Source organism: Colossoma macropomum, unplaced genomic scaffold (assembly GCF_904425465.1).
Source record: "Colossoma macropomum unplaced genomic scaffold, Colossoma_macropomum, whole genome shotgun sequence".
In the NCBI taxonomy this organism is placed as follows: domain Eukaryota; kingdom Metazoa; phylum Chordata; class Actinopteri; order Characiformes; family Serrasalmidae; genus Colossoma; species Colossoma macropomum.
Window position 1 is genome coordinate 28,493,107 of NW_023494792.1, and position 17,047 is coordinate 28,510,153.

General features: G+C 43.4%; 1 protein-coding gene across 1 annotated transcript in view; it reads left to right on the forward strand.

Annotated features, from left to right (window-relative positions):
* Positions 1–17,047, forward strand: part of snd1 (staphylococcal nuclease and tudor domain containing 1) — a 156,601-nt gene that overhangs the window by 94,117 nt on the left and 45,437 nt on the right. The window contains exon 17 of the mRNA XM_036576784.1: positions 8,179–8,367. Within this exon, the coding sequence (XP_036432677.1) occupies positions 8,179–8,367 (189 nt within the window). The remainder of the gene's footprint in view (positions 1–8,178; positions 8,368–17,047) is intronic.

Genomic DNA, 17,047 nt, shown 5'->3' on the forward strand with positions numbered 1-17,047 from the left:
GGGAGAAAAAAGGCCAATGCTTTTCCGCTCAATCAATGGACACACACTGTCCTCGAAATGAGCCTTTGATTTACGCTACACAGAAAACACTACCTTATTTAACTTTAGGGATGTTGTTGATTTTTGATCTACTTTCTGTCCTTATTTTTCTCAGCACACACTTTCTTTAATTAAAGGCCTCGTTAACTGTGTTTTCACATTCTAAACAGACATTAGAGAGTCGATGAATTGCTTCCTTTTTTAGGTTGTCTATTATATGGATCCACTATGGATTCCATGGCGTGACTGTGATTCTTGTCATGAAATAACGGTTGAGTAGATCTGTACTCTCTTTTGTATAATTGTACATTTGGTGTAACATATGGTCTTTAATCCAACAGTGATATTAATTAAGCTAATGTTCAGCCTGTTGTATTGAATTAGATGATGCACCTTTAGCATTCACAGTCAGTTCAACCTAAAAGGCTGGTATCCGTTGTTCATTTCTGATGGCAAGGTCTACAAGGTCATCCTTCTGTGTTTGAGCTTAAGCACGTATAATCAGGTGCTATCAGCTCCAGTTTTAGTTAGCAGAGGATCTTCTTGCACTCCCAGACTCTGGGCTGTGACATGAAGCCCATCTGTTGTAGCGGCGCCCAGCTCCCGCTGCTACTTGCACACGCTAGTTATTTACCACGCAGATGGCGCCGCGGGACGCTGCGTTTTGACAGGGTAACCATGGTTACCTGAGGTTAAGTGCCACTGCTGCCCTCCCAGTCATTTTTCTCTGCTCTGCATCTGTGTGCAAGAGAAGAGCATTGATTTTCATAGCTAACATGTCGATCAGGTAATGAGCAGTGAGAGTTGTGTGGGTGGATGGTGACGGTGTGAGGCATGCACTGGTTAATGGAATAGTTTGGCAAAAGTTACTCAATTTTCTGCTCACCCTAAAATACAGTCGATCAGCCAGGACATGTCTGGTGTCTTGCTTCTTTAGTTTTACACTGTAGCTATGAGTAATGGATGCCTTTACTGCACCAGTCAGCACTGTGCAACTTGCATGCTTAAGTTGTCACACGCTTAACTGAAACTTCACTGTAATCTTAAATTGTCTTGCTTATATGATTTTAGTCTTTCTGACGTACTGTTCTCAGTATTAGCCAGTCAACATATGCTGCATCCAAAGGTTTGTTCATTCAACATTTCTTATAAAATCAAGGGTGTTAAGAGAGTTTGCACACGTTTTGTTCTAGTAACAGTCTCTACTCCTCTGTGGAGGCTTTATACTAGATTTTGGAACATTACTGTGAGGATTTGATTGCATTCAGCCACAGGAACAATAGTGAGTTCAGACCCTGATGTTGGATGAATTACTTCTAGATCACAAATGCCCCTCCAACTCATTCCAAAGTTATTGGTTAGAGCACTATCATTCCAGAGAGTTCATTTCTACTGCTTCAAAGCCCAAAGCTGGTGGGCCCCTCTAACCTCCGCTTGGTATTGGACATAGTGACCTTAGACTGCATTTTAATTTAGATGGTTGAGGGCAAACTGGATGTTCTTTTGTTGTCAGTGGAGCAGCGGCAGGAAATTCTGCAAGTAGCAATGACAGCATACCTCGGTGGTCAGCAGAACGTTCTGTCAAAAAGTCAGCTGATGTCAGTTTTCCCAGCTTTTGCTTTAAGCTCTTCTGTAATCATTTTTGCCGGAGATGCTGTCACCGTGGCATCGTCAGTATTCTACTGCTTTAAGGCATGGAGTGGTGGCTTATTCAGCGCCAGCAAGTAAATGCAACATTAGGCTCTTGTGCAGCTCCAGAGCATTGTTAGAGTTAGGCTCCAGAGTGTCCCATTCTATTGAATGTTCTTTAGTTATTGGTAGTGCATTCTATGGAGATTATGCAACCTGTGTGTGCAGTTAAATGCCTGTGTCAGCAATGGGTGCACCTTAAAGTAACCAGATTCTCTCTTTAGAAGGGATGTCTGGATATTTTGAGCATTTATTGTAGCTGAAACAGTAGTAGCACCTGTGTTGAATTTTGTTTTAGCTTTTTTGTTGTGTTTAAATTAATAACAGTATATCATGCAGTGTTTTTAGTGTCATCACCTGTATTTGAAAAAGCAGTTGTGATTGTGTTTAAAACAGGCTCAAATCACACGGTGTAGATCTGGCGAAATATGCCAAGGCAAAATGTTTGAAACGATCCAACGGCTTTCTCTCCAACCTCCTTGGAGTCAGTAACACTAAGACCCTCCTTCACTGCCAGATTGAGTCACTTGTTCATTGGTGCGGCAGTGTACACTCAGCTTACATCGCTTGATATCAGCTGGTATCGAAAGGTTGGTATACAAGCACGAGTAAATGAGCACAGTATCTCACTGATACCAGTATTGGTATCGATACATACCTAGTTTGTTCATTTCCCCCCTTTTCCACTCAGTGAGCAGTGATCAAAATAAATACAGGTACACAAAAGTGTACACGCATACACACACACAGACACACACACAGACTAAGATGTCCTCTTACTGTGACTCTGTTCGCACTGTCGACCCTCACAGCTGTGCTGGCAAACCTAATAACAGTGTTAACACAATGCCTGGCTAGAACTAGTCTCAGCTCTGCCAGAGATGAGGCAATTTCCTCCCATGAAAAAGAGTTGTTACTGTGGTTTGTTTTTTGTTTGTTTTAAATGAGCATGTGCCATTTTATTTCACCTACATCATTATGGACATTTCTTTTGGCAAACGCAGCCTGATTGATCTTTTATTGAATTGGTTGAACATATTAAGCCCATCATAATGGAAGTCATTCAGAGTCCCTAATCTGTCAAAATTGCATCGCTTGTTGATACTTTTCCCTACTTAACTAAAAATTGTCCATAATATAGAGAACAATGACGGCCCCAAGAGTGAGGAGAGGAGAATGTTCTCAAACCCTTTTACCCCCTATACAACAAGCTGCAACAGCGATTTCATAGAGAAGGGACCAGTCCTGATTCAGCAGAAGTTTGTGTGATGGGGAGCGAGAGAGAGTGAACGACATTGTCATACAGTGACACTCTGTTTATCCGGCAGCAGGCTGAGCCCCATGTGAACGATGCAGCATGCTCTTCTGGCTGACTCCTCTGCTTGATAATGTAATTTAATCTGTGTAAAGGCTTGTGATTAGACTAGGCTTGCACAGTTCTTCTTGACCAGCCAGCGCCGAGCTTAAAGCACAGCTTTAAACTGTGTTTTCATCTCCTTACTCTTTCGTCCTCTCTTTCACACCAGAGCCACACGCACACAAAGCTTCATCCTCTGAGTGGAGTGTCAGATCTCCCTCCTTTACCTGCCCATCATCGTTGGCTTTTCAGCACACTGTGTTGGTGCTGAAACCACGTGCATTTCTCCCGTTCCCCTTGACACACACGCGCTCACACTCACGCACACAGTCTCTCCCATCAATTGCTTTGCAAGTGTGATGCAACCCTTGGTACCTTTTGTTGATGAAATGCCTCGCATTTTTTTTTCCCCTTCCCTTCTCCCTCCCCTTCCACCTTTAATATTATAATATTATACATTATGGTTCAAGCGCCATGGCAGGTTACATTACTCATAGAGGAGCTGCCGTTTAATGAAAACGAATGAGGACATTGCAGCCCAGCCCCCACCGCAACCTGCCTGCTTGGTATTCGGCTGGAAGTGGTGCTTACATCTGCAAATTAGAGGCGCAAGATGAATCCTCATGTGACATCAGAGAATCAAAACGCACTACGCTCTCTGTGCTTGGCTCCGTTCCTCCACCGCCCTTTATGGTCATGATGGGCTTATAGCGAGAGAGAGAGAGACGACATATGAGCGAGAGGCCTCTAGTAATTGGGCCCTGCCATAAAAGCAGATTTAGAATGTGTGCGGTACTGACTGTGGCAGCTGATTAGGGCAGAGCGGAGGGAGAGCTGTAGCGCAAAAGTGTGTGTATATCTGTTTGTGGGAATGGTTTAAGGACAGGAGGATCGGTGAAGGCTAAAGAGGTTGACACTTATGATCTGAATTTTAATGTTGTAAAAGAGCGTGTTGGTAGGCAGGGAATTTGCTTGTCTTTGCTGTTTTGATAAACCTCTATTTAAAACATGTTTTTATTTTACAACGGTGGTTCTCAATCCTGATCCTGAGTACCCCTGTCCAGTCCTTTGGCTGCACTAATCACAGTCTCTAATCCCCTGACAATAGGGCTAAACCTTCACTTCACTTCACTAAAACTTCACCTTCACTTTCACTACTTAAGATCTTTTCAGAACATCAGGCTGTGTTCTTAAAATACGCATGTAGCTCACCCCTTACCCACACCAATTGTGGCACACTGTATCTGACTCCTCAGCCCATCCTGGGTAAAACTGTATGTTGGAGCAGGGAAAATGCTAAAATGTGCAGACCGGAGCTACTCCGAGAGCAGGATTGAAAATCCCTCTTTTTTTCTCCATGGCCTGTCTAAAGCATCGTGCGATTTTCTTCATATATTTTGCAGAAGCAAGATGGACTTTTTGGGTAGAAGTTTTGTGTATTTATTTCCTGCTTTGCCCAGTACTGCATTTCTCACTCTTGTGAAGGCCATTTGTGCTCCACCGGGAGCCATATTGGCTCAAAAGCTTCCTCCTCAGGGAGCTATCTTGGCTCTAGTGAAGCCTCCAGAGGAAGCCATCTGTGCGCCGTCCAGGAGACTCCTTCTGCCCCTATTGTGCCAACGTGTTTTCCTGTTGGACGAGGTGGCGAGCACTGCACGGGACGTTTTTGAGCATGTCTGTGTAGTTTAGCTCTGGAGGTGTGAAATGTTAGCTGTTGCTGCTTGCTTGAGCACCACTCACAACAGCTAGAGTATGCAGGTGGTGCTAGGCCTAGAGCAGCATGGGGCAGCAGCAAGCACAGCATTGATCAATAGGCCATATTAACACCCCACTCTCTCTCTTGCTTACTCGCTCTCTCTCTCTGCCATCAGCCGCAGCAGCGCAGCTCCACACTTTCATAAGACACAATGACGGAATGTTGAGCTGCTGCTTCAGCATGCTGCCCTGCCAGATAATGAGGAGTGTTTGACATGGGTGAGGGCCAAGAAAAGATGGGTATGTGTGAACGAGAAAGGGTTGGAATGTAATACTACATTGACCTCTCTGCCTGCGTGATATTCCAGTGTGCTGGTGTATTATTGATGTACCTCAGTAGGACTATTTGTTCTCATTACACTCTATGCAAGCCAGGCCTATTAGTCTGGAATCGGTGACATTGTCAGGTGTTGAGCAAATTTCCTTTCTATTGCTTTCTAGCTCTGTGCAGCAAATGATGTTATTCTGAATAAGTGGCCTGGGACACAAAGTGGGCGCATATGTGCTTCCTCTTTTAACCCCTCTTTCTGTCCCCTCCCTCCCTTTCTTTCTCTTTAACTTTCCAACCCCCTCCCCCCCACTGCCTTTCTCTCTGTGAGTGTGAATTACATTTTTCCCAGTGCTTTTAACACTGCAACCATTTCCCTGCTCACTAAATGGGCACAGGAGGGGCTTTGCTTTCCATGTAAATTTCAGCTGGATATGGGGGGGGATATCAGACCAGACTGAGCCATTTGTCAGTCGTGCTGATTGAAATGCATATTCACTAAATGATTAGGAAAGCACCTTCACAACTGTAAATGAGCGTCAGTGAGGCAGGAAGTGGTCACATGGGGAGAAATATACTAACCATGGGCCATCAGCATGGCTTCAGTAAATTCCCTACTGTGATAATTCATAGATTATGTTTGTGAAATGGGGGCAATGGATCCTTAGTCACACTTTCTTTCAGCTTCATATTTCAATCTACTTATAGAATTGTAGGAAAGTAGAATGTGATATTAGGGTTTCACTTTATTGTGTCCAGATTAAATTCATGTAATTGCAAAAATGAATACAATGGCTTATGACAGTTATTTGGTGTTTTCTGAGAATTCCAATGTGCAGCATTGAGTGTGACCTTGTATTAAGATAAGCCTGTGAATTATGTCTCTTTGCCCAGAATGCCATATGTCACCATCAGTCTGATGCACAATAATATCTTTGTATTCTCATTTTCTTGTTCAGTCACTGACTGACTCACTAAAACCATCACCTGGGCCCATATTTATCTAATTAAGAGCAGCTAGAAGACCTAGGGTTTAGCAAGTAAGGTGTAGTGTGCACTTTGTAAGAGAGCGCTTGCTGGGTGCAGACTCAACAGGAGGGCCGTCGTTTCTGAGGGGAGCACATTAGCCTTACATTAGCCGGCAGTGAAGTGGGAAGTGTGTTTGTTTGTCCCAATAATGTGAAGTTGGTTGTCATGCTTGTGTTTAATCAAAGTGGCGATTATGCCCTCATTAAAAAGCTTTTTACTTTCTCCACGTTCGCTGGCTCAGCCTCCCAAGTAATTCCCAGCAGATTTCCCAGGGGGCTGAGGGGCTGAACAGCCCAGTCTTAATCGCTTGACTCCTGGAGTGTCTTTCCACAATACCTGTCTGTCTAATTCCCATGTCTACCCTAAAACAAACTCACAAAACTGGGTTTGTTTCACATAAGTGTGTGGAGCACAAAAAAGTGATGAGCAGCTATGGGACTGTAAGCAGTTTGGGCTGCCTTTTTGTGCATGTTTTAAATAAGCAAGCTTTGATTAGCTGTTAGCTGTTTAGTTTGCTCTGGTTCATAAAACGATGCACATTTTTGACGTGGCTTTATAGGGCCTTTCAATGTGACTCTTTTTTTTTTTTTTCGTTTTTCACTTTTATGAAATGCCAGTACTATATAGATCAGTAGATTATTAAGCTCACTCTTCCTGATTTTTCCCTTACTAGCCTGTATTCAGTCTTCTAGACGTAAAGATATTTTCTGCTTCAGCTGTGGAAAAAATAATGCAGAAAGCTGCAACAGCTGTAACTGTCTCTAAGCCCTGGATTTCTCATACTCATCTGTTAGTCTTGGTACCAGACCCCTTGAGTTCTGGAAGGAAATCTGGTGACTGGAAATCTTAATTTTGAATTTTAATAGAATGGAATCTGAATTGGTGTGATGGGTCCCACTGCTTTCTCAGCAGACGGTCCTTCCTATACAACCACCAGACTGTCAGACCCAACAAATGCCAGGAAGGGAAAGTGTTAGCTTGCACTAGCATGTACAGTTTGAGCTTGCTGTAAAATACTAAGAATTCTTTAAGAGAAGAGAGTGGCAAATAATGATGGGCAGATCATTACTTTTGGTAAAGGCTTTGGTGGTCCCATCCAAAGATATGTTTATATTTTTCACAGTTTCTACTGTGATACAAATATTGTTTTCTTCCTTGCAGATTGTCTGCTTTTCTCAGACATGGCAATCATCATACTTTGATTTCTAAGAGTTTTTGTGTATCATAGCTAATATACATTTTTGTAACCATACAGAACTTTGGAGCAGCAACATGTGTGCTGGGGTATTATTTAGCTAACAGCATGAAACCTGAGCTGTTTGTTGCTACTGGAACTAGAAAATGTTCAACTCTAGTCCTGGAGTACTCCCCTGCCCTGAACATTTTAGTGTTTACCCAGCTCTCAATACCTTACACAGTTAATTAGCTCGTTACCAAGCCTCCAGGATCAAGGCTGGGAACCACTGCTCTAGAACCAGAGTTGATTACACAACCCTGACTGAGAAATCAGAATCCAAGAAATATATCACCTGAAATTTGAGGCTACTTGAGGCTGTGCATTTTTTTCCTTTGTCCTTTTTGCAAAAATGTAGACCTTTTGTCCTTCCCTCTCATGTCTGATTGCTTGCCAGTAAATACCCCCTGTCACTCTGAGACAAATGTGATATATTAGAGGTCTGTGTTCCCTGATTGTGTGCTTTAATTGAGAATGTCAGTCTAAGGTTAGTGTGCGTGCATGCATGTGCTTTAATTGAGAATGTCAGGCTAAAGTTAGCTCATGACTGAAGCTCGACCCAATGTTTAATTGTGCGAGAAAGATGAGCGATTCGCTGACAGTCACCCTGTGTATGTGTAGGTAAGAGAGGCTCCCTTTGCCACCAGGTGCAGAGCCTGGTGGGTGATCAATAAAAACTCAGTCTCTTTCACAGATCTGTCTGTTTAAGACTAGGGGCTCTTCTTTTCATGCTGTAATGGAATCTCTTGACTAATCCTAGATACAGTACATTAACTCTCCTCATTTTTCTCTCTCTCTCTCTCTCAGGTGGAGGTGGAGGTTGAGAGCATGGATAAAGCTGGGAACTTCATAGGCTGGCTCCACATTGAAGGGGTGAATCTGTCTGTGGCTCTGGTCGAGAACTCTCTCTCCAAGGTCCACTTCACAGCCGAGCGCAGCGCCTACTACAAAACCCTGCAGTCGGCCGAGGAGGTGGCCAGGCAGAGGAAAGATAAGGTAAGTGTGTATGTATGCGAATGTACACATACGCCCTTATTATAGGTCTGGCGCTTTTGTGAGACCAGACTTGCAAACAAATTTGTCAGATCAGATCCAATCAGTAGGAGTGCGCTAATCAGCGTGGTCTCATGTTTCTCAGCTCTGCTCCTGGATGGGGAGCAAAGGCCAGTCTCAGTCATCTAAAATCTAGCCCAGCTTGGGAGGGGTAGTGAGGCGACGAACAAACCTGTTGTCATGTCGCATTAATTCAGGCCGAACACACGGGCGCTCAAATGCCAGGAACAGTGGGTGCCGAACAAACGCAAGGCTTTGGAATGAGTGTGTACCTTGGGGGATGTATGTGTGGTGAAACAAGGCTGTGAATTTGGCACTATCAGCCAGTTCTGTTCTTTTTCTCCACTGAGCTTTGATTGATGAAGGTCTCTCTCACCGCGATCCCAATCTCACTCTCCATTTTCATTATGGCTCCAACGGGCGAAGGAAAGCGATGGGACTGGCGGTCAAATGCAGCCTCACCAGCTGTTTCTCCTGTCCTCTATGCCTCACTCACATCACCCAGAGAGAGAGAGGAAGGGCCTCACGCTGATATCATTATGATCTACAGCTGAAGGCAACAGAGAGTCTGCCTCTGCCTTCCTCTTTGAATCCATCATCTGGGCACATCTCTCTCTTTTTCAAACAAAGACTCCTAGGCCGGATCTTTAATCTGAACTTAAATTTTAGTCTGAATCCAAATGTAGCCTGAAAGCATTCTAACAGCGGCTAACCCCAAAATCGACCACTGCCAAATGGAAATTGTTGGCTCACATTCTTAATGATTGCACCTGCTATATTACTTCAGCAACAGCAGCAGTGGAGTGACGGTCCCTATCAGTGAACAAACATTAAAACAATTACAACTATCCAAAATTAATCAGTCAATGCTTTAAAACAACATCCTGTTTTTCCTCCTTTGTATTTTGGATAAACTGTACATAAGCTATTGCGAACCCCTGTGGATGTATTATTACAAATTATTATATAGAAAATTGTTTCAAGTAATAAAAGTAGAGGAGAAGAAAAGAGTAAGTAGAAAAGACTAATGCAGAGGTAAATACAAACCACAATTTGTTAAATATGGGAGAAACCCAGCTGTGAAATTTGGACCTGTACCAAACCTGCCAAATATTTGAGAAATGATGCCTGAACCAGACCAAACCTGGCATGAATAACTGCGTCCTTTTGTGTTTGGACAAGTATATCAAACTCTTGTCTTATTGATTTACCTGTGCCTGAAAATAACCTGAAGTGTGCATCTCTGTATCTGCTGTCTGATTCTACGTGGAGGCAGCAGAAAGTCACTCAATTGTGTACACTCCCTCAGAGACACGCACATGCAAACATACGCGCGCACACACACACCCCTCGCCCCGTCTCCATGTCACCTCTCTGGACACAGTGTTTGGTGTTTTTTAAATGACGTCTCATGCAGTTTGACCCTTTCACATCCTGCGCCACCGTTTCTTCAGCAAGTGGAATTGACTTGGTGAGACAAAGCCGAGTGAATTAAAGGAGACAGGTTTGGCTTGGCCAATCGCGCCTCTCTCTCCCTTTGGCTGTATGGCTGCAGAGAGGGGACAGTCCAGCACGGCAGGACATGTTGACGAGATCGAGTTTGAACCGCTGAGGCCTGAGTGGAACAGATCAGCAACATGGCCTGCTCTTTTCCCAGAATAGAGGCTCTCAGTGTCCAGCTTGCCCCGCTTCTCATGTCTGCCCCAGGCGGCTTGGGGTTAAATAACCCTTCAGCAGTAGTGGAGGGATGAAGTGGTAAAGGCTGAAAGCTTCGCCACTCTTTGACGCTGACCTTTCATTTTTATTCAGTCCAGGCAGTCGCGCCTTCGTTTATTTCTAGCGTTACGTAGTGTTCAGTTTCTTTTTATTGCTCCCCCAGCGGCAGACGGGGAGGCATTAGTGCCTTGCTGCGTCAGGTGTCCTGTTTGGAGAGATTCAGTAATGAAATGGACTCTAAGGACACACAGTCCTCATTAAGCCATTCTCTCTGATTTTGGAATGGCGTGTGAGGCTCTCGCCTTTGTTTTAAAAAGTGCGGGGAGAGGAAAAGCGCTTACCTCAGCTGACCTCCAGTGATGACACTGAGGCAAGCCATCAAGGAGAAGAGAGGATTAAAATTGGAGAAACGCTTGTTTAAAGCAAGCCGGGACACACGGGTTTTCATAGAAACGCACATTGGTTTTGGCACAGTGAAATTCTCCTTAGGTTATTTAGTCTCTCAATAGTACGTTCATTCAGTGTCAGTGTTTTCATTCAGTATAATTTTCTTCTAAAACGTAATAGCAGTCTTTCAGTCTCTTCTCTTTGTCTACATGATGGAAAAACTCATCAAATCCATGCAGTTTGAAGCAGCTGTAGCCAGCCCCACACTCCCCTGTCCACTTCCATCAGCTGCTCATTTTGAACAGTTTCCCTCAAGATTGAGAAGATACCATTGATGCACTCTTCTCAACATCACGCAGATGCAGCGCTGAAACCTCCCCAAAATGTAAACAGTTGCTGCACAGAGACTCAATCATGCTCTTTGTTGCTTGGCAACCAGGTTGCAAGAGAACGGTTTTCAGTGGTCTCAAACATTGTGCCAACGTCTGCTCTCCCATCTAATAAACTTGCAGATAATTACTATAGGCTAATTATGACAAAATTAATGAGAAGGAGCAGCTTTACATCGAGCACCAGTTTGTGTAATCTTAGCAGTGTTTTAGGTAGAGAGATTAGCTTTGTCTTGGAGCCCGTAGTTTCTAGTGCTGAGTCTAGGACTGGCCTTTCAAAACTTCCAATTACACTCCTCAACATAATCATTTCCGCTCTGTGGATCCATGCCCATTCCTTCATCCTCATTCTGCCTTTCTGTTGCTTTCTGCTTTGACCATTTTTCTTTGCAGGCATCTGCATGATCATTAAGGTATGATACAAATTTTGGCCTGAGCCCCTTAACTGTAATAATTCCACTGACCCTTCTCCTTGCTGTGTGTATTTGTACTATTTGCCAATCTGTCATTCAGTTTTTATATCTAATTTAGTCCTTCAAGTAACAGAGACTTCGTAACTCACCTATACTTGAGCTTCTAATAGTTTGGCTGCATCAGCTTGTTCCAGCTTACATACAGAGCTTGCACAGATTTTCTGCTTGAACTAATGTCTGAATAACAGACATAAGTATATTCCAGATAGTTTGCAAATACTCTTCACTTTCATTGCATGGTCTCATGGACTTTACTTTTATCCATGCATTGTTAAGGGACTGCATGCATCAGAAGCCTAATTTAGACTTTGTAGACTTTGCAAAGTAGACCACAGTGCAACCCCAGCAGACACATCAACATACGTTTGTTGTAGTACAGCCTGTGCATTAGGTAAAGGAGGGCACCATTTAAGGCTTGCATTATCAGTAATAGCAAATTGAGCTAGTACTGTATCCTCAAAGTTAAAGCGAGAAGAAAAGCAAAAGACACAGTATTTAGAGACCTCTGTCTGCTTGTCATTGTTCATTTGGTGATGTAGGGCTATTTGTCCGGGTGTTTAGACTTTCAGAAAAAGGCCAAGTGCCCAATAAAACTATAGAGCACAACTTCCTAAATGTAATTGCTTTCTAAATCTCATTGCTTAGAATGATTTAAAACACCTATCATGTTTCTTATGTATTACTTGTGATTATCCTTGTGAAATATTCATATAAATTAAACTTTTGTCATCATGTGCTCTGACTCTGGAGCCAAGACACTATTTTGAGAAAGCCGCCTGCGTTTGAGTGAGAATCTGATGCCTAGTGATGGTTGCTAAGCATGGATTGTTGAGTTACTGTTATATTGCAGACGGTCAGTTGAATCATACAGGGTTATATTAGGCTGTTTAAAGAACTCAGTCTTTATGTTTTATGATCTGAACAGTGTGACTTTGCAGTGCTTTGTGATAGTGAATGGACTGCAGTAGGCCCTGTAAATTTTGGCGCTGTCCAAATGTCCAGCTCTGTTCAGATCTGTGCCTGCCCAGGTTCTTGCAGGCTCAACGTGGCTGCTTTTGACATTCAGCTAAAGAGTGTCCTTGAGGGCTGGAAGTATAATCCTGTTTCACCACTTTCTCTCACCGTTACCTCTTTTAAGTCCAACCATTTTGGGGGAAGGGTCCGAGAGCAGCACACTTACAACGCCGGCTTAACAGTCACAAATGATTGGCTAAATAGCCCGAGCCATTTTCCTCACAGTTTCTCAACGTTCCAGACTATCAATAGATTATACTTCCTGCTTTGAAAGCCTGAATGATTCTAGCGCGTGATCGTAGGCCCCTGCGGCTCTCTGAGGACGTCTTACTTTTTGAAGAGCAGAGTCTTTTCTGCAGAGAGGGCCAGTCTTGCGTAGGTTACTGCAGAGTCAGCCCTTTACACACCTGGCTAAACAAGAGAGCGCTAAAGATGAATTAAGATAATTGGAGCTTTAGCGGTAGCTAATAAGTCTGAATTATCAAATTCAGCACTGGCAAGAGATGCAGTGATTTCCCCCCATTTATCTCATTTGGGGTTATAGTACAATCTGAATGGTATTACCTCTTAATCATGTGCATTCCTTGTCATTCTGTAATATCAGTGCTCATTTAAAGAAGTTGTTATTTTAGTGGTAGATGATGGGGTGAAAGCATTGATCTCTCAAATTGTCTTTTTTTTCCACTCTCTTGTTGTTGGACAATGTTTTTTGATTAAAGGTCCCTCTTATAATCCGTTCTGATGATGATAATTAAATCCTGACAGCTAGATTGCCTGAGCATGGGAATATGTAATGCGTTCTATTATCACCCGTGACAAAGCACCCTCAATTAAGTCTGAAGCTTTTTATATAATGTATTTATTTTCCCACTCAAAGATCAAGCCAGGGCAGTGGCTGTCGCCATGGCAATGTCAATGCGTGCAACGAAATAATTCAAATCCTCCTCAGTTAAAGTTATTTGAAGACTTGATGAGGAACTGTGAATGCCTGCTGGCCTGAAGTTTCAGGTGCTTAATTTGCAATTTGGTTTTCCAAAGGAAAGCCTTTTGTGTCTTTTCCTCTTTCTGTATTTTGTCTTTTCTCTGTCTGTCTTGGTCTCTTTCTTGCTCTCGGTCTCTCTCTCTCACACTCTCTTTCTATTTTGGGGGGTGGTAGTAAATTGCATTAGGAGAGAATTGTGACTAATAGCGAAAGGGGCAGCGGGTGATTATATATATATTACAATTCTGGTCATCTTTCCTCACACCACTGTCATTGTTGCCTTCTAATTTAACAAATGGAGGGCAGACTGTGTCAGACAGGGAACGACATACTGAATCACAGGAAGAGTTATCCAATTAGACATGGCAGCTCTCTCCTGAGGCTTCTGCCCAGTCCTACCTCACCACCGCAGGAGCTGAGCCATGGAGGAACACCAGAGTCCCTGCAGGAAAGACACCTTAAAGTCTGCAAGCTAATAGTTAGGGGCATCAAGCCTCCAAACATTTCTTTCCATAGAGAGGTACGCAAGGTCCACACTAAAAGAAACCTGCTGTTCCTACCTCCTCAAATCTCAGACTCTACAGCAAATGATGGTCTGCTTTTTTTAACGGAGTTCAAAACTTAGTTACTATGTCAACTTTTCACGAGGGAGTGAATGAGGATACCACAAACAGAACTTTGATTTTTCTTTCTGACTCATAACCACTAGCTGTGGTTGTCTGTACTTTTGCGTTTTCTGGTCCACACTAACAGCCCATTAAAAGTGTTTTGCTCTTACCCAATTTTTTTCAATCATACAGATGTGTTTTGCTATGCCCAGAGTCACATACCAGCTCCCACCCACAGACCTGATCCTTCCCGCTACTGTTTCTAACTGACCTCACAGCAAGAGCATTGTCTCACAATTGCTTTAAAATTGCATTCCGTGCCACCTTTGGTTTGATCCATCCGTAATCCTGCTTGTCACTAGGAGACACAGAGTTAGCATAGTGTATTAAGGTAATGTATGTCATAAGAGTTTGTTACATAACTGCTTCCCCTCGCTGATTTCTAAGGCTTGCATGAGCGGTGGTCTCGCAAAAGGGTTTTCTGACCCTATTAAAAAATAAACCGTCATCCGGTGCCATCCTGCGGAAGCTCTATCATTTTTAGAGCCTGCATAGTCTGCCAGTGTGGTGTTTCCCTTCCCAAGTTTGTATGAATAATTCTGACTGTGTCTTTCCTGGCAGATGTATCTAGGGGTTTCACAGGCCAGATGACTGTCTGTTCAGGATAAACCAGTGCCTGCCATTCTGTGCATGTCCTATGAATGGCATCTGTATTTTCTGAAAACCTCATATATATATATATATATAATATGTATGTGTGTATGTGTGTATATATATATATATATATATATATAATTTTTTTTAACCTGCTTGTAGTGTTTCGGTTGTGAACCACTTTTGCTGCATGAATTGAATGAATGGTTGCTGTTGAAGGACATTAGCAGGATTTTCTACAGAACACTCTACAGGACATTTTGAACTCTAGTCTCAAGAGTGCAGTGAAAGTTTTTTGCAGAATATTTATGCAGCGAGCAGTCCTTGGCTCCTTGGCCGGTGGGAAAGTGACTTGTGTGTTTCGGGGTTGACAAAAGCTCAGAAAGTGATTAATTCTCCTCGCACTTGGAGCCAGAGAGCCAATTAGCATCGTTAAGTGACACCCGGCGCATTCTGTATACACACAACAGAACTGTGTATACATAACAATGACTCTGTCTCCACGAGGCCGCATGCCCCCAAACACCCACCACCCCCCACCCCAGCCTCAGTCTCTAACATGTTTTCTGTGCTAATTCCAACATGGAGTTAATTAAACGTGGCGGCCCCGGGCTTTAACTTGGTTCCGCCCATCTTGCATCTTCGTTTTTTGCACTATGGACCTTCAAGTGATCTATATGGGCCTGTGCATGGGACAGCAGTATTGCTGCTGAGTAGAGGGAGAAAAGGGCAGTGGGTTCTATAGGAGATATGTCTTTTTGTGTGATAGAAAGCCTCCAGGGAGATGAAGCTCACTGTTGGTAATCATGTCCACACACACCACCAATTATTTTGCCTGGAGTCTGAGAATGTAAGGGCTATGCGTTTGTGTGCGTGTCTGATTGTAGTAGAGTAAGTGCTCGGCTCACTCTTCTTTTCCTCTGTAGATCACTGAAAAAAGATCATTCCTTTCATCGCACAAGGGCTAAAAGCTGACAAGTGTTACTGCGTGCATTGCATAGATTATGTAATATGTGCATTACTGGCGAGGTGTATTGGAGTATTCTACATTGAACGCACACGCACATACAAAACTCTCGCAAGCAACTCAGCAGCTCTAAAGGCAACCCACAAACTCCTCGGCTTCTCTCAGCCTGCCGTCAGCACGCACACACACAATCACAAAGATTAGTGCAGGAGTGGAAGTGATGCGTGTGTTATTTACACATTCTTCTCACAAATCCTTGGATGCAGTTTCAGCACTCTGTCAGCTTTCCTCTTAGCCCTTATACACAGACACACACACTTTCCTTTTGCTTTTATGGAAGAAAAACTGCATGCTCTTGTGCACATCCACACATACCAATAAAGGCTGGCAGAGTTTTGTGTTGAGCTACGTTGTCTAGTTTTAAGACCCCCTGCTTTTTTGGAGTATTAAACTACTCTTGCTCCACTGTGCTGTCCTTTTTATAGCCCAAGATGCTAGAGTTTGCTTAGCAATAGAACAAATCAGCTTGATACACCACTGAAAACACAAATTCACTATCAGCATGTTTAGACGATAAACGTTAAAAAGTGAGCATTCTGCTGATTAGTGTGGGAGTGAAGGAAAGACAGAATCTAACCTGTTCTGTGGTGTTTGAGCCAAGTTAACCAAATTAACCCGCAAATCTGTCACTAGCATGAACATCTCCTTTGCGCTCTCTTTAGCACTGTTTATCATTTATCATTTTTATGGTTTAAATTGTCATTTTATGGCATACTTACAAGTGTTAAAGTTGGACTGAAGGCATTCTTAGGTCCAAGAATGCACCACTGATGACCCCACTTTGTAAAGTTGCAGTTCCATGTACAGACAGGCTGTGGGTCACACGTCGATCTACACTCAGAGTGACATCAGCACGGCCGTGTCATGATCGCTATGCACCAAAGTAGAGCATAGATATAAACACACGCATCACTGCAATTAAGAAACCAGCACTGAAGGAGGTCGGTTCTGACTTGTGCTAGGTTAGGATGTTTTTGTGTCCTTGGCCGCTCTGCTGCCTTTCTTCAGTCATCTGTGACGTTCCTCCCAGCTCTTAGCAGAGATCCTTGGGGGTGGATTTGCAGCCGCCCCGGGTCCACTCGTGCAGAAGAGAGTCCGCATGACTCTTTTTCACCAGCAAGAGTTCACACAAGAAGCAAGAAGACCGCTTGTGTGTGTGTTGCGGGAGTCTTGTAATCAGATATGACGCTCTGAATTGCATTACTGCTGATTAACACATGGTTGAATACTCAAGCAGCAAAAGAAAACACAACTGATTGCTGTCTGCTTGCGGGACATTCTCTCTCTCTCCCTCTCTCTCTCTCTCTCTCTCCCCCTCTCTCTCTCATGCAGAGCGAGCTGTTGATGTGAGTGAGGGTGATAGACGAGTGTTG